This window comes from Nelusetta ayraudi, unplaced genomic scaffold (assembly GCF_046127955.1).
Source record: "Nelusetta ayraudi isolate G7.1 ecotype Tasmania unplaced genomic scaffold, CSIRO-AGI_Nayr_v1 ptg000022l, whole genome shotgun sequence".
NCBI classification, from domain to species: domain Eukaryota; kingdom Metazoa; phylum Chordata; class Actinopteri; order Tetraodontiformes; family Monacanthidae; genus Nelusetta; species Nelusetta ayraudi.
In genome coordinates this window covers 6196795-6221007 of record NW_027466072.1, presented here as the reverse complement: position 1 = coordinate 6221007, position 24213 = coordinate 6196795, and the positions used below count along the sequence as shown (strand labels likewise).

The window sequence follows — 24213 nt, the reverse complement described above, 5'->3', positions numbered from 1 at the left end:
GGTTGCTAGCGCGTGTCTATGCTTAAGCCAACCGCTTCGTAAAAGGCATATTTTTTGCAAATGAATATTAGAACATGGTGACGCAGTGGTTAGCGCTGCTGCCTCACAGCAAGAAGGTCGTGAGTTCGATTCCGGGGCCCGGACCTGGGACCTTTCTGTGTGGAGTTTGCATGTTCTCCCTGTGTCTGCGTGGGTTCTCTCCGGGTTCTCCGGCTTCCTCCCACACTCCAAAAACATGCATGTGAGGTCAATTGAACCCTCTAAATTGTCCGTAGGTGTGCATGTGAGTGTGAATGGTTGTCTGTTTCTATGTGGCCCTGCAATGAACTGGCGACTTGTCCAGGGTGTCCCCTGCCTTCGCCCTAAGACAGCTGGGAGAGGCTCCAGCAGACCCCCGTGACCCTGAATTGGAATAAGCGGGTATAGAAGATGGATGGATGGATGTTGTATATCCTGAGTTCTGAATGGGAACTGGCGCTTGACACAATGAAAGGCCCAGGAGCACACTCTTTTTTTTTTACCATGTTATATTTTAATTTCTGCAGAGACAAAAATGACAAGCAATTTATTTACACAAACCTGTACAAAAGCAACTTAAATTATGTAAAATATCTCATAAATAGAAGTGGACTTGCGCTCAATACACTTTTGCCATGTTCAGCTAAGCTGCGTGCATAGTGACTCATATTAAACGATGATAAAGTTTTGTTCCTCGATTTCTATATCAACATCCAAGTCGCAGGACAAATAGTAATGGTTAATATTACAAATCTCATCACACACTGTGAAAGCTATATGTAGAAGGGGGGCGGGGGGGCGCCGACGGAGCGCACACCTCATGCGGCGGCGTGGGGGCGGGGCAGGAGGGGGCGGGTGCGTGTGATGCGAAGGGAACTGGAGCTCCACCCGCCTTCATCCTCAACACAGCCGGCTCTCTGCTCAGCATCACCTCGCTACTGCCTGCTGAAAATCCACTGAAATGCATATGTGGTAAATCCAAGTTGTTCTTTTTTTCTTTTTTTTGTTGCCCTTCTGCTGCACATCCTGAAGTGTGTCCTCTGTCAGCCACTCTCCCTTTTTTTTCTTTTTCCCTCCATCTCATTTCCACTCTTCATAGAGTACCATCACATTAGCATTTTTTATCCCTATGCCGACTCTACTTGATTCAGTCAAATATCCATTTGTTTTTTGTTTTTGTTTTTTTGTTTTTTTTGTGAAAGTCCCACTTCTCCGCCACCTTGTTTTACTCTATATATCCACTTCCCGAGCTTGTTTCATGCACCAAAAAGGTTACTGTCCTCTGATGTCGCACATGTACATGAGCGGAACACGACTCGGTTAAAAAAACAAAACAAAACAAAAAAAAAGCAAAAAAAATACAAATAAAATGAAAATAAAAAAGCCAAACAAACTAAATCCATTATATCAGTATTATTACTACCAACAAGCAACTTTTTTGAGTGTACCTGTACTCATTTGATAATGCGCTATGCTAGGAATGATAGTTGATCCCCGCTTTTTCGGAAATGTATTCCCGCCGGCGTTTTGACCAGCCGCCCACCCACCACGAGCCTTTGACATCATGGGATCTTAGCTAAATATGCTAATGTATTTTTCAGTCGGCTGCAAAAAGCCACACCGCCTACTTTTGTAAGTCAACTTCCGTCTGCTGCACCGCTCCAGACCAACATTTAATCATACCTACAGGTATAAAAGGCACAATTGCATATTTGCATTCACGCTAGTATTACTTTTTTGTTGTTTTTTTGTTGTTTTTCTTTTTCTGTGTTTTTTTTTTTTTTTTTTCAGAAGCACTCTAAATATACAAAGTGGCACCAGATAGAGAAAAAAAACAAAAACACACACACACACACATTGTACATTGTCGTGATCGTTTCCACTGTAACGGCTGCTGCCATGTAGGAAATCAGTGAGAGGCTTACAAAATAAAACACAAAATGAAGATTAAAAAAAGCAAATATCACGATACAAAAGTCTTTTTTTTTAAATAACATTGGGGATATTTGTGGTTGAATGTTGACACGAGAAACGGCGTGTATAAATATTTCATTAAAAAAAGGGCTTATGGTTGTAACAGGTGTACTAAGTTGTACTACATGTTTCTCCAGGTAAAACAAAAGCAAGCAACAGGGTGGAGTTCCATGTTAACAGGAAAAAAACTTCTTTTTTTTTGTACATTTTATTTCACAGGTTTTTTTTTTTATCCTTCTTCATCTGCGGTGTATGTGAATAAGTTCCCATTAAGCGTGCAGTAAAAAGTAACTATATATTTATATATATATATATATATGTATACAGTTGATAAGTATAGGAGCACTTTCTTTCAAACGACGAGTAGTACTTACAGAGATTGCCGGAATGCAAAAAAGACAAAAATCAAACTTCTAGCAGCTCCGGTCAAGCCAAAGGGGGTTTTGCTAACGTACAAAAAGAGTTCCATTGCATCTGATGTTCTTTTGCTTTTGTTGCAGTCACGAGATGTTGCGCCTCTGTGGGGGCTGAGAAAAGAAACATCACGGTGGACGGGGAGGCACAACATCCAAACATTGTTTTGTGTGTGTTTGTGTGTGTGTGTGTGTTTGTGTGCGCGTGTGAAGAGGGTTGTTGTTGTTGTCTGGGTTTGTTTTGCAGACGTTAATGGGTGAAGCTTCACATTCTTATCCTTCATGTTTACAAAGACAAACAAGAAAAAAACAAAATATCTTAGCCTTTGTGCCTTCTTAAAGCAAAGTCCGCCGAGAAAATGCCGCTTCGCGTGGATCCGCGCAACGCTCCCTCCTCTTCGCCGAGCTTTGGTTTCACCTTTTTGTTTGTTTTTGTTTTTTTTATTTCCCCTGTAGCCTGTGCGACAACAGAGGGCACCTCTCTGGCGGTCCTGATTGTTCTGCGTTGAGCTGATTCTTACATTCGTGCTCAAAGATGCTGAGCTACGGGGGGGGCCGCGCGGCACGTTTCGCGTGCGGCGGCAGCGTTGGCGGTGGCGGGGGGGCTGGAGAAGAAGCGCGGAAAGGAGTTGTCGGTGGTGCGTACGTACGTCGTGGTATTTATTGCTCAGTCTATCACACAACACAGGAAGGAAAGCAAGTAAAAGTACAAAAAGTAACGGATCTTTTTTTTCTCTCTCGCTCTCCATTTGTTTTTCTTTCTTTTCTTTTTTTTTTCTCAAAGTGTCTTCACTGCTGTTGTAGGATCAGCCTGGCCGTGTTCACACACTGCCGAGCACACGAGTACCCATGTATATCTACAGTGAACACCAAATACAGCCAAAACACTCACGTTAGATACTGCGTGTCGGGCCCCCGGACGCACACCGGATTTGGACTTGTTTGGAACGCGCCGCTCCGTGCACAGCGACGCCTCCGGACTCGACAGGATGGATCCGTGTGCACGTTAACACTAACGTCTGCTGACCGAAAGAAGAAACTGGGGTTCGGCGTCTGCTTTGTATAGACCAGCGTTACCCTGCACACACACACACACACACATAGGCGTGGACGGTGATAACGCGACCCTACTTTTTTTGCGAGAGGGATTTGTCCTACAGTCCAAATGAAAAGATAGTAAAAAAAAAAAAAAAATTGTGTTCAGTTGCAAGAAGAAAAAAAAATGGAATGTGAGCGGTTGTTGTTGTTGTTGTTGTTGTTGTGTAGTTGTGGTTAAATGTTTATGTACATATAAAGTGTGCACACGCCAGCGTGTTTTTCGTCCTTTGTCTATCACGCTGTGAGTGTCTGTGTGTGTGTGTGTGTGTGTGCGCGTGTGTGTGTGTGTGTGTGTGTGTGTGTGTGTGTGTGTGTGTGTGTGTGTGTGTGTGCGTGTGTGTGTGTGTGTGTGTGTGTGTGGTGGTTAGGCAGCGGTGCAGCAGACTGCGCCTGCACCGAGTCGTTCTGTGGAATCTCCGTTCAAAAAGAAGAAGGAGAAGTCCGGGACGAGTGTTGCAAAGCGTTTTCGGGGTTCAGTCTTTTCGCTGTGGTCTGTCCCAACTCTGGAGCTCTCACCGCATCTAAAGTCAAAGTCCGCTGAGAGTTCGTGTGAGAGTGCGCGGCCACTGGGCGGCGAGGCCGACTGTCAGTAGAAAAGGCGTGAGGAGACTCGACTCCCAGTCAAAAGAGTCCAGCATGTCCAAGTCCCACTTAGAAAATCAAGCAACAAAACAGAAAGCTGTCTTTTTTGTACAGAGTGGTCTTCGTCCAGGGGAGAAGAGGTGGTGGGGGAATGCATGCATGTAGTGTGCGTGTGTGTGTGTGTGTCTGTGTATGTAAAATGACTCGGTTATTGTACAGATTGACTGCCAGGCAGCAGGTGGCGCCCAAGAGGCCGACTCGCCAGCAGAGCAGCCGTGGTTCAGGTCCCGGCGCCGCCCTCAGCGGCCGCTCCTCCTCCCTCGGGGTTGTGGCCGCAGTCAAAGTGGGACGACGTCCACACAGATCCGCCTTTCATTTTTCTCGAATTCTTTTTTTTTTTTTTTTTTTTTTTTCAGGAATCGTCCTAAAAGTCTTTGGAGAGTCTGAGCTCTGCCTCGCCCGGCCGGCGGTGGCGGCGGGGAGGCGTCCCTCCTGGCTCACAGGTACACCTCCCGCCGCGTCAGGGTGCCACAAGACGTGGGCTTGTACTCCCCGGTGGGCGCCAGGGGGATCTCCTCGGTGGGGTGGCCCAGCACCTCCTCGGCGCCGCCCGGCGGGCCGTAGGAGGGCGAGCCGAAGGCCTCGTAGGAGGAGGAGGAGGAGGCCATCTTCCTGTTGAGCAGGTTGCGGTTGCGGTCGCCCATCATGTGGGCGGCGGCCGGGTCTCCGTTGGCCATGGCTGCCATGGCGAGGGTCTCTTGGCTGCCGGGCTGCTCGGCGCCGCCGCTGCTGCTGCTGCTGCTGCCGCTGCTGCTGCTGCTGCTGCCGTTGCCGCTCATGAAAGTGGAAAGCTTTGGTTGTTGTTGCTGCTGCTGCTGCTGCTGCTGCTGTTGTTGGGGGATGGTGGTGGACTTGGATGGCCGCCGCTCGGGCGACGTGCGCACAGGCATCCAGCAGGAGTCCGAGTGGCCGTACTCGTCGCATTCCCGGGTGCACTTGCCGGTCATGGCTACGTCAGGCAGAGGCCGGGCGTCTGTGGAGGCAGAAGAGGGAGAGGAAGAGCGTGAGCCACGGCCGCCCGCTGCCGGCAAACAGTGGGAAAATAGAAGATGATCTTTTCCTGGCGCTAAGTGTTGGGTGCGCTGTGTGTCACATGACCAGGCCGCTAGGAGACTGCTCCGCACCACGCGGTGCGTGAGTTTAATATAAGTATATATGTGTTTTATCTTCCCTGAGAGGGTCGTTAACGCCCTCAGGGACGGCGGCGGTGAGCGAGGTGAGTTCTGCCGACACTCGCAGGGGCTCAGCAGCTGCTATGGAATTTAAGAGTTCTATGCTTTCATGCAAACCACATTCTGGAAAATAACGTTTGGCTCGCCACAAAAAAAAAATCAATAAAACAAAAGCAACAGCAACAAAAACGGCGTCAAACTCAAAAAGAAAAGGCAACAAAAATCCAAGGAAGGTGGCGTGAGTCAGAGTCAAAACAACTTCATGCTTAAAAAAACAACAAAAAACAATCCGTTTGTGAGCAGTTGCGAGAAAAAAAAAGGGGTCGGCGAGGTCAGCGTGGGTTTGATTTTATTTCGTTTTGCCTTCATCTCGAGATATGCAATGCACAGCCGCCGCGGGTGCGGCGTGAGTGGGCGGGGATGTTTGGGAAGGGAGGGGCAGGGGCGGGGGGGGGGGGGGGGGGCGGCAAACAACACCATGTTTGCTTATCTGCTGATTGACAGACGGCAATCACATTTTGATCTAAGTAGCTTAATAGCTTTGTGCGGCTAAGGCGCCCCGATATCCCCTTAAATCCACTAATAGAGGTCTGAACCAATTACCTAGCTGGGGGCCGGCCTCAGATTAACGGCGTCGGCTGCATTACTGCGGGAAGCAAATTATGCGCTTAACGGCCACAATAGGACGACAGGTTTGGACGCCGCCGCCAGTGTCGGAGAGTGCACAGGGTCGACCTGCGTGCAGCGACGGTGAGAGATGTTGTTGTTGTTGTTGTTGTTGTTGTTGTTTCTGCATTCCGAGTAGCAAAGCCTTAGCCAATCGGCCGGCTCGATGTGAGTTGGCAGGGGGGTGGGGCGTGGTGGGGGGGTCGGGGGTGTAACTCGGAGCACTCAGACCTTTCGCAGTGCAAACTTAGCAAGAGTGCCAGTTATTACTGAGATGCTTTGTTAGATGTAATTTATTCATGACCCGATGAGCAGTATGGGGGGAAAAAGAAAATCAAAATTCAAGCAGAGGGGTGAGTGCAAAGCAAGCCAAGCAGAGAAAATCAAAGAGAGAATTTGGAGCACGGCTTACTTTTAATGCTCTTTTTCTCCTGTAAGAGAAAAAAAAATAGAACAGAAATCACTCTTTAGGTTTTTGCAGTTGTGCAGGAGCTTCTAGATGATTTATGATTTTGGAAGCGATGATCATTTCTGCGACTGTGTGGCAGCACTGAGACACGGGGTTGATGCAGAGCACAGACACGAGGAGACGATGCAGCCGAGACGAGGACGGCAGAGACGGAGGAAATGATGAGAAAAACAACAGCAACAACAAACAAACAAAAGCGAGCAGAATGAAAGTCAATGTTGTCCTTCTGCTTTTGAGTATTTTTTTTTTTTTTTTTTTTTTTTTTAGTTTGCTAGTCAATCACTTGTTTCACAGCGTTTTCACAGTGAGTGCCGTCCCTCCGCTGCCAGGAACCACCAGGAACCTGGCTTCTGCCGAGCACCTACAATCTGTTGGTTTGTTGTTTCTTTTCTTTGCTATGATTACCTTTTCGTCCCCGAATTAAAAGCGTTCGACTGATAATTTGCCAGTCGATGCGCAGTGCCAGTGCCTTCTGGGAGCAGCTGCCTGCCACCTGATAGAAAAAATTAAATATGTTCTTTCTTTGCCTGCCCACCGCCCTATCCGTTGTCATTAGCTGACCCAAACAACGGAGCCGCTCGCTCTAATGAAACACAAATAGCCAAATAAATGAGGGGGAGAGAAGTGTTGCAGCAGCAACACTCTGACAAACTGGAGGAGGGACGGCTTGGGAGTCAGGGACGTCAGGTTAGTGGACGGACGTGCCGGCTGATGTGGTGGGAATGATGAGCGGAGGGATTCAGGGGCGGAGGAGGGGTGGCGATGTGACGCGTGAGATGCATCAGGTTCAGCTTCCCACTACGGCCTCTCACTACTTCCTGTTTGGCCCTTCAGAGGGAGGAAGGGGCGGAGCTCTTCCCACCTAAAGACAAAGACCAACAGATGCCTGGTGGGAGCAACCCAGTCACATTCCAACAAGCCCAGTGCGAGAACAAGAGAACCTTTCCTTTTTTCCAAATATGCGGCGGGTCAACAACTTCGACACTGATTTAAAAGATACAACCGGGATGGGGGTGGGGTTTGGGGTGGGGTTAAGGTGACACAGCGGCGCTGCAGAGAGATCGCAGTGCCGCGGCCCCGCTCACTCGGCTGAAAGTGGGCCAGAGGCCCATTGTGGACTTTTCTTGGCCGGCAGTCAGCCAACCAATCAGCTGAGAGGCTCAATGCAGCGGCTGCTTCAAACTGCCACGGCCTGAATTAGACTGAGAGACTCAGGTGCTCTCTGGGATGATGGAGGAGGAAGAATAAGAGAAAGAGGAAGAGGAGAAAGATAAGGAAGAGAGGGAGGAGGAAGAGAAGGAGGAAGAGGAAGAGGAGGAAGAGGAGAGGGTTTTTAGATTGTCATCGCCCCTGTCTCCTGCCCATCCCTCCATCCCCCCGTCCTCTCCATGTACTTTTCCATCACTGCACTGCTGCTCAGGCTGCAGCTCGTCGACCTTTCTGCCCTCTTTTTTCCGGCCGGCAGATTTGACCGAGGCGAAGGGAGGAAGGGACGGACGGAAGGACGGAGGGATGGAGGAAGATGGGAAAGGACGAAACAAAGGTGGCGTGCCTTTTGTCTTTCTTTCTTTTTTTGGGCATGTGCGTGCATGTCTTTGACAGAAATCGCAGTCGGGTCGAGCGGCTGAAAGGGGTCGGAGCGGAAAGAGAGGAGGAGGACGATGAAGGACAGCGAAAAAAGGAGAGGACAAGAGAGCGAGACCAAAGAGGAAGAGCGGAGCAGAGAGAGAAAGAGAGAGAGAGCGGGAGAGAGCAGATTGAGCGGAGAAGACAGTGTGGCTGCCTGTGAGGCCAAACACACCACAGCCATGGAGAGTTGAGTCTGACGGGACAGGAGGAGGAGGAGGAAGATGAGGAGGAGGAGGAGGGGGGAGATGAGGAGGAGGAGGAGGAAGAGGACGAGGACGAGGAAGAGGAGGAGGAGAAGCAGAAACAGAGGGAGGAAAATGTGATCACAGCTCTGCTGCTCGGCCGTCGTCTGATTCTTTGCCGACTCTCCTCAGCTCATCAATCTGACTCGGACCGAGGTCGCCGGACGGAGGCACAAGGGGACGCTTGAGCGTGTGTGTGTGTGTGTGTGTGGGGGGGGGGGCAGCGCGCGGTTGATTGGCTGGCGGCCGTCATCAAAGGCCTCGACGCGCCGACTGATCTATTTCTCGCTGCGGAGCAATCAGCCGCCAGATGACAGCCGACGCCGCTGCGTGTCACAGAGATTACTGCCAGCGGCTGCAGGAAGCAAAATGAAATATTTATCCCACACCCCCACCCCCACCCCCACCACCACCACCACCACCCACTCCCCCATCCTGAAAAAACTGATAAAAAATATGAAATAAAGTAAAAGTGGGGGCCCTGCTGCTGGAAACACTCGAGACAAAACAGGGGAGCGGCGAGCGAGGGAGGAGGGAGGGACGAATGCAAAGCGATAAGAGAACCAGCGGGGGGAGTGATAGGAGCTCCTCCACCACTCCGCCCTGCCGCCCCTGCTGCCCCTGCCGCCCCTGCTCTTGCTCCTCGCCGCCGCTCCGCTCCGGTGCGACGCCACTTAATTAGGTGAAAGTCGGCGACTAATTACGCCACCAGAGCCGATCCTCCCCCCTGGAGTCGCTGGGGCCCCGCGGCCGAGGGGGTTCTGTCGGGGGTGCGGTGGGCGCCGACCTTTCCGATAAACACAAAAAATGCAAGTTGTCGCCGAGCCGGCCGCAGTGCCCCCTGGTGGCCGGAAGGGGAGACGACGGCCACGCTTTTGTCTGTGCCGTGAACGAGCCGAACGTGCAAAAACATTTTTGCCTTTGTCGGGGACCCCGCGGGTCGAACCTCCGGGCGAGGGCCCCCCCAACGCCCCCCCCACTCCCCGCTTCCATCCGCAGCACCCCCAACAACCCCCCCCCCCGGAAGAAGGCGGCAGGTGATCTATTCTCTGCCTTCTGAGCCTCTTGAAGTATTTACTGCCTGGCAAGGACAACTGAGGGAATAATCTGGAGCCCGCCGTGCCTCGAGAGGAGCGGGGGGGTGGGGGGGAGGTGGGTAGTGGAGGAGAAGGTTGAGAGAGTGAGAAGAGACGCGCGTTACCTTCTCTTCGCGGCGCACCCCCCTTCGCTCAGATTCCTGAGCTCCGCACGCAACAAAGACTCGGCATTAAAGCCGACATGAAGACCGTCGGCGTCTTGGAGGAGGCTTTTCATTCCTTCGCTGCTTCCTCTTCGAGGAACGAAGGAGAAGGAGCCCGGAAAAGAGGAGAGGCGCCCAGGCTGCCTCGCCGCTCCCCCTGGAGGAGCGGCAGCGCCGCCGCGGCCTCCCGTGCTAATTAACTGAGGGGAGATTAAGCGGCGTAATTTCATTGCGCCGACGATCTCTCGGCCAATTATCAGACGCGGCTTCGCACTCTGCCTCCGCCCGCTGCACCAAGCAGCACTCAGGCCCATAAATAACCCACCCCTCCCTCGCTAAGTCCAAGCCAAAGCCCAACCCCCCGCCCCCCAACCCGCCCGCCAGCACGGCAGGTGGAGTTCGCGGCGAGCCATACTCTCTCTGCCGCCGTCCTCAGAGGACTTGTGACCCCTGACCTCGTCTATAAGTGGAACAACGGCAGCATAATGTGCAGAGGAGCCGAGCCCGGTGACTCATCCACTCTGCTAATAAGAGTGATGGTGCTGGCTTCCTGCCACACACACACAAGACAACTAAACGGTAAAGGCTGGAAACATCGGCTGACTCATGGCGGGTGCAGGGGAGGGTGGCGGGGTGGGGGGGTGGGGGGGGGTGGGGGGTGTAACAAAGAAAATGAAGAGGAGTCTTTTGGAATCCGAGGGAATCTTCAAAAAAACAAAGGGATTTTCTCACAAGGCTTTGAGGCGCAACGCTCATAATCACCTTAACCAGCTGCAACTTCCATCTGTGTAATTCATTTATGACTGAAAAAACACCCCAATTACAATATAAGTTGAAGTGTTGGGGCTATGTTTTATTTTTTTTTTAGATTAATTTATTTATTTAGTTTTTTTGTCCTTAAGCCTGGCAACCCGTTGGAAACGCTCTGGAAGACCCGCAAGGATTAGCGTTAGCCGCTCTGCTGTGGCGCACACATGCGGCGCTGCTCGCCGCCGATAAAACAATGCCGCCGTCCTCCAGCCGGTTTCGGGGCGCCGCCACGGCCGCCGAGCGAGAATTCTGTGCATTAAGCATGCAGCTTGTGCGCGCGCCGATGCATTCTGGGCCGCGGAGAGGAGGAGAAGCGGCATTATTTGATAAGACAAAAGAGGGTAGTGGGTGTTGAGGAAAATGGCAGGGCTTTACTGAGCGGCTGTGAGTGTGTGTGAGCGAAGACTTAAATCAGGGAGGGGAAAGAAAAGCCAAATATATATATATATATATACATATACTGTATATATATGGATATATATTGTTTATTATTCCTCTGACATTCTTCCTCCAACATCATCGCTCCCCTCCTCTGTCTGCCTCACTCTCTCGCCGCTCTTTAGAAAAAGAAGTGTCACTGCTTCTTCTCCACTGTTGCTCTTATCGCACACTCCCAGGCACACTCGCACAATGGCCTGTTTTACACCATTAAATGGTTATTTGTCAAAATACAATTTCGATTAAATCCGCAGCGCCGGAATAAAAAAAAGTCCAGGGGGGAGGAGGGGGTGAAGTCAGTGGTATTTTTTTTTTTTTTGCCGTTGTCGTCGCAGATTTGAGCAATAGGTGGAACCAAAGAGAGAAAAGGAATCTGAATCACGGTGAAGCCTTCAGTCCCACAATGCGACAGTTATTTTTCTGCGCTTTCAAAGTCAATGTAAATCTGATCAAGTTAAGCTCATTAAGGCAGCTATAAAATATTGTACTTTTTAGTCCTGCCTCTCAAATGTCACCGGCATATATTAATAGTAAGGGAATAAAATGTTTCACCCCAAACCTAAGTTTCCACATTGCTCTTGTTTGATTTTTTTCATGTCCCCTGTAGCCTTCCAGCCAGGAGTGCGCACATCTCGCCGCCGCCGCAGTGCCCTCCTACATTTTGCCGTGTCCTCGCTGTGCACGCGTCTCTGAGGAAGCCTTCACGCAGCAAGTTCTGGTGGGCGCGTTAAACACAGGCAGCTGCGTCGGAATTCTCGCCCATCTCGTGCCCTTGGGGAACGCTTGGCTAAAAAGCGGGTGTTGGCGTAGCTGTTCCAAGGCAACGCCGTATGGAGACACGCTGTGTTTTTCTCTCGACTGTAGGCGGAACGCTGCCGCGCGACCAGCATTAGGCTCATCATATACTGATGATTTTTTTTTTTTTTTTTTTCAAAATGATCCCTTCAAAACAAAGCCCGCCCTCTTGATGTGTGGTCACAGCTCGGGCTTTAATGAAAGCAGCAGTTCCACTGGTGATGAGTGCTTAGCGGTTCCTGGCTAGATAGCCAGCGTGAGTCAGCCCGACAACAGCCACTGTCCACCGCCGCCGTCCTTGTCAGCCAGAGTGTGGCTATTAGCTCTCAGCTGCTAGCGCGTCCTCGGCCGCACTGAGTCACGACCTCAAGCGGTGGAGCTGCAGTCGAGGGGGGAGATTTCTCGGTGGGGGTAATTACGCTGACCTCCGTGGGGACGAGCTGCTTTCAGGTTTTCGTGTTGACTGCTTTTTTTTTTTCCTTCTTTTTATTCCTAGTGTGTGTAGGCCGGCTTCTAAAGCCGGCACGCAGAGCCCCACTCCGGGCCAGAAAAATAAAAGAAGTATCCCAGGGCCTGTGTTTTCAAAGGGGGGGATTGGCTTTTCTGTGATTCAGCAGGTTGGAAACACACGAAGGAGGAAGCGGCGAGGCGAGGCGGGGCTGACGTAACTGATGGAGCCGAGCATTTGCATCCTGTCTGCGCCATCGACTCTTTTAAATCGCGCCTTAGACTCTCCGCTGGCACTGGCACGGCTCCTTCCTGCCGTCAGAATCACCCCAAAGACATAATCTTCCTTATAAGAAGGCACTTTTTTCAACTCCTCATTACAAGACGCGGGGAAGTGACAGCAACTGCACACACGGCACTGGAGTATAAACTAAAGGGGAACTGAAAAAAGGGATGATTTTCCCTTCAGAACAGACTTGGACCCCTACTGGCTTGGTTAAAAACAAACGGCATCAGATGTCTGGTGTGGGTGTGGTGATGAAAGGGTCGGCTGGATGTGCCAGTCAGCAAACAGGTTCTCCAGCACCTCTTTAATGTGTCCTTCAGCCTGGCCAGGGTGCCTCGGCGCTGCTAGCACCTCCCGCCGCGAGCCGCTGCTCGAATGCAGACGCCCTCTGCGAGCGTCGGGTTTCAAACCAACGGTGCCGTCAATTAGCTGGATTTGCATTAAGGCAGCGGAAGACATACGCACACACACACACACACACACACGCAGGCGAAAAGAACAGCCCTATGGTACAGTCCTGGTCGTTGAGCAGATCCAGTTAGCTCCCGGAGTGGCTTTAGGTGCTCCGTGAAAAATCGGATCTTTTATTTCCTGAGAGCCTTAAACAGCATCCAGCCACTTTTGCTGAGGCGGAGACTCGGAGTGATGCAGCCTGATAACACCAAGGTGTCCTGGATTATAGACTATCTCGCTGATAGGCCACAGTTTGTTCCCTCCCGGAGCACACTATTGGATTTGCAGCAGCAGAGAGGCATTGTGCTGTCAACCTTATTCACCGCCTCCGACTGCAGACTGGGGTCCGGATCGCACCGCCTGCACTCGCTGCCCGACCGGCTGCAGCGCTGCTCATGCAGTGCACTTTACTGTGCGGCGTCAGACTATTTTTCTGACTACACTTTGCTTCTAGCAGGAATGGATTCCAAACATTGTAAAGAAGCTTGGTCTATCCTCCATAGTTCTGCCACGGTGTCAACCAGAAGTCTGAAGGACACGGCAGTCAAATTTCACATGAAGCGGCGGGGATCATTTCATGGTTTTCATAAAATATTCGCTGTGTTCATACATGGATGGAATTCTCTCTGTCCATGAGTCTGCAAACTGGCTATAAATCTTACCAAAGCCTGAATGCACAAGGTTTTCAACATTGAATTGGTAAAACTAGTCCTTTAAGGAGAAAAAAGTGAGTGATTTTCTCTGAAATAAGACCTGCCATTACAGAAATTTAACTTTCAGTGTGCCAAGCAATAACCAGATCACTCGGTATTGAGATTAAAGCTCGGATAAGACTCAGCTGATCCCCAGGAGGGGGAGGGGCCTGTCTTAAAGAGGAAGACAATAAAGAAAGTTATCGGTGGCGGCGTTGTTTGGATAGAAAAACAAACACACACACACACACACACACACACACACACACACACACACACACACACACACACATAATCCTGAACAATGTCGTGTAGGAAGTAGAGAATAAATAATAGTGGAGCTCAGAGTCTGTTTCACACACAGTCAGTTGCCAATTCTGGAAAAATGGTCTGCAGATGAAAACAGTCCAAAATATCCATCAAATATGTCTGTAATTTAGATATTATTTTAATTTGTACACAATCTCAAATGTTATCCGGCAATATTTGCACAGGGATATATGTGTGTGTGTGTGTGTGTGTGTGTGTGTGTGTGTGTGTGTGTGTGTGTGTGTGTGTGAGTGAGTGAGTGAATTTGAAAAGGTGTGTGTGTGTGTGTGTGTGTGTGTCAGACACACTGAAACAAATGCAATCTTGCTGAAAGGTCCAGATTTGACCTGGACAGACTGGTGCACGTGCAGAAGGGTTGCGGGTCGCTGCGCTAAAAGAAATTGCACTCGGAGGCTTCAGAGTGATTTGTAACTCAGTGTACGGCAGAATCGTAAATTGTCCAAACTCTTTTCTTCCACCACGATACGATCGGGAACGTCGACGACGACAAAGATCGACGACCTGGGCGACTGAGGACAGCGAAGCACCCTCAACTCAGACGTGTGTCCGTTGGGTGATCATTATTATTTTTGGGTGGAAACGGACGGAGGCAACAGGAAGACGTCCTGCTTGGTGTGGGTGTTGCAGCGCTGCGTGGTCCACTTATCAGAGCCGCTGTGCGCAGCGTTGGCGTATCCGGCATCCCATCGCAGAGGCATCGCCGAGCTGCCGAGGCCATTATCTGCTCACGCTGGCGTGGACGTGCGAGCTCGTCCGCATCCACACCGTCAACAGGAGCAGATAATAATGCATGTACATATATATATATATATATATATATACATATATATATATATATATATATATATATGTATATATATATGTATAATATGTATATACGTATATGTATGTACTTTTTTTTTTTTTAACCACCGACCCCCCCAGCACACCTCCCCCAACCAACCTTATGTTTATATGCATGATGGTTCCCACACAAGGACGTATGAGCTGTGTGTGTGTCCACGACTCCCTGAGAGGTTTTGCATGTTGGGCTGAATTATGCAGCGCCAAGCAGAGAAGAGCCCATCTAACACATTTTCATCATCTTTATTTTTTTTTTTCTACTTCCTGCCCGGCTGAGGGGTTGTTTTTGTGTTTTTTGTTTTTTTTTTGGTGTCACCAACTTTGATGCGCCAGACATGCCAGACATTAAATCAGCGCCTGGTACGTCTCAAGCAGGATTTGGAGCTGCGCCTCTTTTCAGTCGTCGCTCCAAAAGTGTTTTTTCCGTCCAAATGCGGACGTCCGTCGGAGCTCTGCCTTGCAGCTCGGACGCAACTCCAGAGAGCGGTTTGTGTCTGAGTGAAGAGTGAGGACTGGAAGTGAAACTTGATTGGAGTGAGTGACCAGGCTTTCAGCCCGGAACACACACACACACACACACGGCAGGGGCAGTTTAGCGGTGAGGGAGTTCGGCGCTGCGGCTGGAGCCGTACACAGTGTATTATTTAAAGCACCCAGGGTCCAATTTGTCACTCTGGCGTGCTCATCACAGGCGAACATCCTTTATGAAATGCACTTTTCACGCTGCCTGTCGGCGGGATCAAAGCGGCGGCAGCCTCGCCCGTCTCCCCCTCTTCAGTTTCCACCGCTCCGATTCCCACTGACAAAATGAGTCAATTTAAAGTAAATGGAGCCCCTATCAAAATAACGAGAGCGAGCAGTGGGGAGACAGACGGAGTGGAAAGAGATCCATATCCTGAGCCGTGGCCGGGCTCCGGACAGGTGGGCAGTAACTCCGGAACACGGCCACTCTGTCTCTCTTACACTGAGCCGGAATGGCTGGATGTGGAATATAAATACCACATGACTGGAGTCCAGTCGGTCGGCTAAATTGAGTAGACAGTCGGCCCCGACTCGGAAGGGGGAGGAAAAAAATCCGGCCGGGCCGTGTAAGAAAATTGAGCTCCTCGGCTTCTAATGCGAGATCAACGCTGGAGGAAGATGTGAAAGCAGCAGCAGTCTGTGGACTGGAGTCACCGCCTCCCAGTTCCCCACTGCCGACGTCTCCCGCACTCCCACTTCTCGGATCTGCGTTGGCATGACGAGCTCAAGAAAATGTGCGTTTTTGCGTTCAGGCGACGATTGCGCAACATGTGTCTCAACCTCAGGAGGTCGTCCCGGAACGCCTGTCGCTGCGTCTCGCACACCAGCTTGTTGGGACGACCCGTTTCTGCTCTCGCCGCCGTCCTGCGTGCGAGCCTTAATATGGCCTCTGATTTAATAAGAATTGATTTGATCAGGAGCTAAAGTTCAACTCCAGGTACTGGGAGCCGGAGCGACGGACACTTCCTGAAAACTCAATTTGCGCCGGTGAATCACTTCTCACGGGTTCAAAGGACTCTCTGCTATTTTTTTTTCTTCTTTTTTTTTGCCTGCCTGAGAATTCTGTGCACTATTTCTGGCTCGCGCGAAACTGAAATTAATTTGGCATGAAGACGACACGGAGTACACAACGCAACTTCACCGTGCCTTTTTCCTCCCTCCACCTTTGAAGTGCTGCAAACATGCTTCATTAGTCATCCGGCTTGACAGGCCCGTTCCTCTCCCACCCTCCACCTCCGCCGCCTTCTTTCTCGCAGTGCTCTCAACCAATTGATTTTTTTTTCCTTCTTCCTTTTTCTCCCTCCCTCCCGCCTCCCCTCACCTCCCTCCCCCCTGTCTCTCCCTGATTCCAATGCTCCTGGGCGGTGGGAAATATTTATTCACATTGATCGCCGCTGCCGCTGCCGCCGCCGCCGCTCTTTCGCCCAGCGTCGGAACTCCAAACTGTTTTCTGTCCCACTGTTGTCTCCAAAATATCAATCACCAGTGGGAGGAACGTGGGCCGGACTGCAGATGAAGGCCGATAAAAGCTAAAAAAAAAGAAAAAGCTAAAAAAAAAAGGCCAGACTCATCTTGAAGAACGGAATGATATGCACCAGACGACGACGCCAACAACAACAACAACAACAGCAGCAGCAGCAGCAGCAGCAGTGTGACCCTGCAGTGCCACGTTTCAGTATTCCAAGATGCATCCCAAAGAGCCGTCGGAGCGCCGCCGCTTCGGGAGACAAATAGAACTATTTTTTTTTCTCTACCCGTGATTGAAAAACCTGGGGTGGCGGCGACAGAGTCGGACCTTGAGGTGCAGGAGCTGTTTGGGCGGATCTAAGACAGGGCCCGGTGGTGGAGGGGGGGTTTCGTTCTGATTCAAATTCCCCGCATCCGTGTGCGCCCCCATTAAAAATACAGCGCTGACAGGATATTTTCCGCATCAAACTTTCATGGCGTCAAGCGGCGTGCGCGGCGGCGGCGGTGCCATCCTCGCGCTCCGACACGGAACAATGATGAAGTTCCTGGAGTTCCCGGACTCCATTTGTATCCAGAGGACGGATGGTTTGTGTTGCGCAGACGGGAAGTTGTGTCTCGCTTCAGAGCGCAGCTCCCTGCAGGGCCGCAGCCAGCCAGCCAGCCAGCCAGCCAGCCAGCCAGCCAGCCAGCCAGCCAGCCAGCCAGCCAGCCAGCCAGCCGCCGCCTCACACAGCCATCCAGCACGCCGCCGCGCGCAGGAGGAAAAAACATCCAGGTTAGTCACTCAGGCCCTGGAGGGCTGTGTGTGCATGTGTAGTACGTAAAATCAAACACACACACACGCGGGCCACTGACATAATAACATGTAGCACAGGTCTCGGCCACAACCAGTGAAACGCATTATGTATATAATCCTCATGAATATCGGGACCTGATCTGACTCAACTGCTCTTTTCATGTATTCATATTCATATTCGGCTGTCGCATCCGAGATAAAAGCACATCATTCCACCGAAATAAAAACTCGGCAAAGCTCCGTTTCGCCAATTGCTGCGTGCAAGGTCAAATGTAAATGGGCTTCCCTCGCAGCGAGGCAGACAGAGGCGTCAACATCGGCGGCGGCGCCATTAGAAAAAAAAAGAGCGAGAGAGAGAGAGAGGGAGGAGTGGGGGGGGAAGAGGCGGTGCAGAGCGAGCTGGTGAACGTACATCCCCCATGTAAAGTCGAGGAGGGAGCGGAGGGATGTCAAGTTCAAAGGCCCAGTGTGCAACAGAAATCAGAATACCGACATATGTATGTATTGTTGAAAAGTCCCTGAAGAGTTATTATTCATGTGTTTTCAGATATGAATAAGGATTTGCATTTTTTTTTTGGATGAAACAAAATCTAAAGCGCCTCGTCATCTCAGTCGTCCTCTCATGGACTGCATCCACTTCCCATCCCTGCGGAACAACTGTCATCACAAAGGGGAAAGGGGAGTTGTAGTCGCTGTGGAAATAATATTCAATTTTTTTTTTTTTTGCGGGGGGGGGCGTTGAATCAGTTTCTTTAAACAGTGCTAGAATAGAGGAAAAGTGGGGGAAAGAAATTCTATTTTTCTTTGCAGGGCGACTCCCAACTTAAGCCCGGCGAAGCTGACACAGTATTTGCTTTCTATCCAGCTCGCCGGTTGAAAGATTAGCGTTATCTCTGTGCTTTTGATGAAAAGAATTCTCCAAGAATAGGGACGGCAGAGCCGAGGCCAGACGGCAACAAAGCGAGCGGGTGACTCATGCGAGGGTCTGGCACTCGGCGGAGGGACACGCTGCGAACGCCACTTGAAGACGAGCTGGGGTGGGTGGTGGTGGTGGGTGGTGGGTGGTGGGGGGCAATAACATGTATTTACTTCCTTTGTTTCCTCTTGAGACGGCGGGAGGGAGGTAGAGGGGAGCGGCGGCGGTGGCGGCGGGTGCGCATGGCCAAATTAAGCGGGAGAGAAACGCAATCAGCGAGCGGTGTGGAGAGAGCGAGAGATGCAAGTGTGTGTCTGAGGGAGAGAGGGAGAACTGGTAATATGCTTGGGAATTTAATAAGGCTCAGCGCTCCTCAATAATATCACCCGCTTCACAGGGTCCTCTGGGAAACATGAAATGTGCCGATAAAGGATGATGCCTCCCTCTGACAAACTGGGTGTGCTAAAAGCACAGTGGGAGAAAGAAGAAGAAGAAGAAAGAAAGAGGGGAGGGGGGGGCAGGCACGAACAGCCGCCACAGCTAGCATATATGCTAATATGCTAAAGCACCCCAGGCTACACTTTAAAGAATTATTCACTTTTTTTTTTCCTACTTATGCTGCAATTCTGCAAACCTCCCCACTGCAAGGTCATGCACATTTTATGTATTTATTTATTTATTTTATAATCCAGGCGGTTGCAGCTGAATAATGTCGACTCTCCTCGCTGGATTCTTGGGTGGACACTGGAACACGGGTGAGTGTGTTGCTTTCTGGGGATTTGCAGCCGTGTTAGACACAGGGAGCAGAGCAGAGGTTCGAAATAAGTTTGTTTGTCGCGGCATCACCGCTCGGGATGAATGAACCTGACTGGCATGTGTGACTGTGTAAGCAGATATAAAAGTAGTGTGCAAGTCAGAAGACAATTCAAATGCTGAGCGGCTTCGTCAAAAGAAAGACATGGACGTAACTGCTGGTGACTGCAGACTGTCTGGATTGTCTCAATCCATTCATGCCTGAATGGATTGAGTCACTGCTGTTGGCTGAATAGCTGACTTATTATGTGTGTTTAAAATTGAAAGAAATTTGACGTCAAAAATAAAATGTGTCAGTTTGGTTGCTGACTAAGATGCTCTGGGAAGAATTGCTGGTCATAATTCTGGCCATAAAAAATGAAAAATAACAAAATTCTTAATATGCACCTCAAAATGTGATTAATCACGATTAACTATGGAATTTCAGAGCTGAATCGCAATTTAAAAAAAATTGTTTGACACCCTTAGCACACACAGAGACACACACACACACACAATTGCTGCAATGGTTTACCAACTTGCACCACGATGCTTCTCGATGCTTCCTGGAATGACTGAACGCAAGAGGAGAAAATCTACACGTTTTTTTTTTTTTTTTTCCGCTGTGTGGGAATACCGTCATATTGAAGTTGTGTTGGAAGTTCAGCTCACATCTGCGGCGGCTAGCCGGCCTCCCCGTGTGCGGATCACTTCCATAATTCTTTGAAACACGGCCGCGGCGCCACGACTGATGTTCCAATTCATCACTGGAGGTGTTATGGAGTGTTAAAGCAAGCCGGGGGTCAGTCAAGGTCTCCCCCAACACACACACACACACACACAAACACACACAAACACAGCCACAAAACGCTGTTATGATGTTATTCTTTGCCGGAGCTGTTTTTCCCCCTTCAAAGCACCTTGTTGCCTGAAATGTCATTGGATATTATCGCTGCCTTTTAGCGCCCCTCCAACATAAAAGAGTTGCCTAAGACTTTTTGCCTCGTCCGCCACTTTGAATGACATGAGTAATAAAAAAAAAGAAAAGTTAGCAATCGTAATCCGTCATTACCCGCCTTTGATGATCCAGACAACGGGCCCCTTAATTAGCATTTACATCACAATGCCTTTTTGTTATTGGCAAACAACAAGTGGATTATAACGTCCATGAGCAGATATAAAGAGGCAGAGACGAACAGAGACGCTGACTGCGCGTCAAGACAACACAAAAGCAGACAGATTAGTCGTCGTCCTTCGCCGATAACCTCGCCTAAACTCGCAAACATGCAATGCTGCTCTTTACGCACTTCGAAGGCGACGCGGGTGACTGTAGAGCGTGCATTCCTGGCGTTCCAAGGGCTGCAGTGGAGCCACAGAGATATTCATGCCTCATAAAGTTACTTGTGACTTTCGGCGACTTGAGGTTATCCCGCACGAAAGCGCACGCAGCCAACAACAACAAGTGACCTTCTCATCATCCCACTTCTGAAAAATGATCAACGACTTCAGACTCCCGCCACTCTGTCGCACAAACTTAGCCGTGTTCCTGAAGCCAAGGTGGATTAACCACCTTGGAGGGAAAACAGGAACAAGTCTGTCCACATATTTTGGGCAAGACAGAAACGATAAGTTGTTTTGTTTCCCCCCCATCGAGTCCTTTCTTCCTCTTTCTCTCTTGAGTTCAATTCTATGTAAAACAAAAAAAAGGGGGAAAAATGTTGCGTGCGTCCAAAGCGATGTGCTCATGTTGACACCGGCGAGGCTGACAATCCCCCCGCCCCCCCACCCCCCACCACCACTACCACGACGAGCCGTCATGTCCCGTCTAACAGGGCCAGACAGCCTCTCACTCTCTCACTCCGCTGCCTCCCTCCTCTGACATTTACATACCGCGCTGCTGCCGCCGGCGGGGGACTCGCCCCGGGCCGTACCAGGACCTGAATTTAGGGCGGCCACTTCTTAAACCACGACACCACCGCCGCTCCCCCCTAGAACCTCACACGCACGCACTGCAGTGTCACTACCTGCACCAGGACCTGCTCACGCCTGACACGCAGAAAACCACAAACATGCATCCTGCTCCAGCGGCGCCCAAACGAGCGACTGGCTCTCAAGGCGGAGGACACAAAGCGTGAAAAAAGAAGAAGGAGAGGTGGAAAAAAAGAGAGCGGGGAACCGGGGCCCATTTCTCACCAACCCCCCCAACCCCCCACCCCCCCCCCACCCCTCCCTCTCCTATCACAGCAGACACCCATGTTCGCATACTTTCCTTTCACGGCGGCTCTGTCTATCAAGGCTCACCTGCTCTTTTGTCTTCGCTAATCCGTTTTCTCACGCTCACTCAATCTTTCTCTGCTTTCTTTTTTTTTTTCATTTTCCCTCCAATACGTCTCAACATGACCTCTTTGGTATCTCCCCGAGTCATCCTCCCCTCCACCTCCTCCACCACCACCTTATTTCTCTCATTATCTGCCTCTGTCTCTGCTGATCGGCCAACGACTCCCTATTGGCAAATTCATGAGATTGATCATTCCTACACGGGCTGCTGGGTTTTCGAAAAGGGCCTCGTCTCTCCTCTCCAGTTTTTTTTCTCATTTTTTTCTTCTTCTTCCTCCTCCTCCTCCTCCTCCTCGTCCTCCCTCTTCTTCTTCGTCCTCGGCGACACGGCGCTCCTCCGTGGCGGCGCACTATGTGGCGCTCTCGCCCCCGCCGGTAAGACTCTGAAGCCCTATCACTTAACATGCACCGGGCTCAACTCCCAGGAGGAGAGAGCGGGAGGCTATGGGAGAGCAGGAGGGAGAGAAGAAAGCGGAGCAGCGTCTGAGCCGAATACTAATAAAGCGCAGCACTCGGGGAAAAAAAAAAGGAGGGGAAAAAAAGTACAAGAAAGAAAAAGAGCGAGGGAAAGATGACGCTCTGTGCAACAAAATGACTGTTTAATTTGATTCAACGCGGCGACACATCAGCCATCCAGCCGCCTCGTGTCTCCCCCTCTCACCCTCTCCTCCGCCCCGTATCTGTCGCCTTCACGGACGTGCGCCCTGAATTATGGGAATGTGTGTACGACTGTGCCCACGAGCACGCAAAAGATACAGAGTTGGAGAATTCTTCAATTAAGATATTCTTCTGGCCCCGGGGACCTGCGGCGCCTCCTCCTTTCTCCCCTCGCCTTTTATGTGTGTATGCGATTGTGGTCGACTTCAGAGAGCAGACGGAGCGAGGTTGCATTAGGATGATTAAAAGGACGGAAACAAGCGAACGCCGCCTCGGCGAGAAGCCACGCGACTTCCACGACAGGATGTAGGCCAAAAACGCGTTTTCCCTCACGGACCGCCGCCGTGGCTCGGGGGGAGATTGAGCGCTGGGATGGGGGATGGGGGGATGGGGGATGGGGGGGGGGGGGTAGAGGAGGAGACACACAAGCAAGCTTGTATGTGACAACTTTGGAGAATTTACATGTTGTGCTTTTTCTTTTTTTTTTAATTTTAAGAGCCTGTGCGAGCGCCTGTGTGTACAGACACATCAAATATTAATGGCCGCATGGTCGCTGGCGAAGCCTCATTATCACAATTTCTTTTCGGTGGGGGTCACACAGAAGAGAGTTTCTTTATCGCTACAAATACCAAGTTTCGCGAGCTGGCGATAAAAATAGCCCGAAGGCTCCCGAATCAAAAAACTCAACTTCTCATTAATGTCATTTTCCTATAATTATGGGAACCACTAAAGCCGCAATTATTCTGTCCGTCATTTTGTCTACCACCCATCTAAATTTACACCTTTGCTCGCTCAGTTAGTGTCCCCCCCCCCCACCAATGCACACACACACACCCCCAACACCCTCTTTCCCAGGTGCACTTAGAAACTGGAGGAGGGCTTGCTCGTGTTAGCACAGCGGAAAGAACATGTTTCTATCTTTGCCCATGGCAGCGCTCGACTGACATTCATTAATATTAGAACCGGAGCTGAGCGAGAGAGAGGGAGCAAGCGGTGTAGACGGAGAGTGAGAGAGAGAGAGAGAGAGAGTGAGAGAGAGAGATTCCGAGGTACATTAGCAGGCCAGATTTATTGACATCTTTGCGCCGTAAACTTGGCAGGTGCTTTTAAAGGCTCCTTGTGTGCGGCGGAGCTCCTTGCTGAGGCCTCTGGAGATCAGAGGGGGAAAGAAAACGCATGGCGCGGTCCATCAAGGTTGCCGAGACTTTTTGGGAACTTTGTGAATGTTCTTCATCTGTAGCAGGACCTTCAAATTAATAATAACAATAATAATAGTAGAAAATGATATGTGTAGACTTTGGTATGATTGGGTCTGTCTGTGAAGAACAACGCAGGGATTGATTCCCCCACGACTCACCACTGATACAGACTGATACACGACTGACACAGTCCAACTCTTCCCTTCCATCGATGCTCCTTCTGTAGTTTTTCACTGCCGTTACAAACGAGCACGGTCGAGCGTCTCAACTCACTCACGCTGACGTTTATATCCCGTAGTCTCGACGGCACGCTTGCCAGGGTGACAAATCAGCGACAAAATCAGTTTCGTTCTCCTCAATATGTCACGTTTGGAGCTTGTTTATCAGTCAAGAGTCCTTTCCGTGAACACTCGCTGAACACTGATTTGGCTGGTGACAACGTTCTCCTCGCCACACCGGCTGGTTCCGAGTGCTCCATCACTGGCGCGAATCCCGTCTGCAGAGCCTCATTTTCCCCTTCGACCCTCGAAGCGCCTTTGACTTCATTTGGATTCAGATCTATGCAAGTTGCATGCAAGGGCTTGGAGACGTGGGCTTATTACCAGCGGGCGGACGTCTTACACACTGCGAGAGCCGAGATGTTTTTTTTTTCTTTTTTCGTCTTTGCATTTCATTTATTGGAGCACCGCAGCTCCATTTCTTGGCCTTAAACCCGAAGCCACAGCCGCAACCTTTTCACCTCGGCTCATATGTCTCTCGCGGGCCTGAGGCGAGTGGGGCGAGATGGGAAGTGATGTATGGAGCCACGCGCCGGTTCAATACCATTTAATTGTATTAGGCCTAAAGTGTGAGATTAGCCTTCAAATCTGT

The 24213-nt window shown here is 50.5% G+C and overlaps 1 protein-coding gene across 5 annotated transcripts in view; it reads right to left on the bottom strand.

Annotated features, from left to right (window-relative positions):
- Positions 1-510: 510 nt before the first annotated feature.
- pcdh7b (protocadherin 7b) overlaps positions 511-24213 on the bottom strand; it is a 103136-nt gene continuing 79433 nt past the window's right edge. For 2 of the 5 annotated variants that reach the window (XM_076028384.1, XM_076028383.1), the window contains exon 3: positions 511-5118. In XM_076028384.1, the coding sequence (XP_075884499.1) occupies positions 4583-5118 (536 nt within the window). In that variant the 3' untranslated portion in view covers positions 511-4582. Of the gene's footprint in view, positions 5119-6395; positions 6415-24213 lie in introns of all 5 variants that reach the window. The other 3 variants (XM_076028385.1, XM_076028386.1, XM_076028387.1) reach the window with 3 other exon arrangements.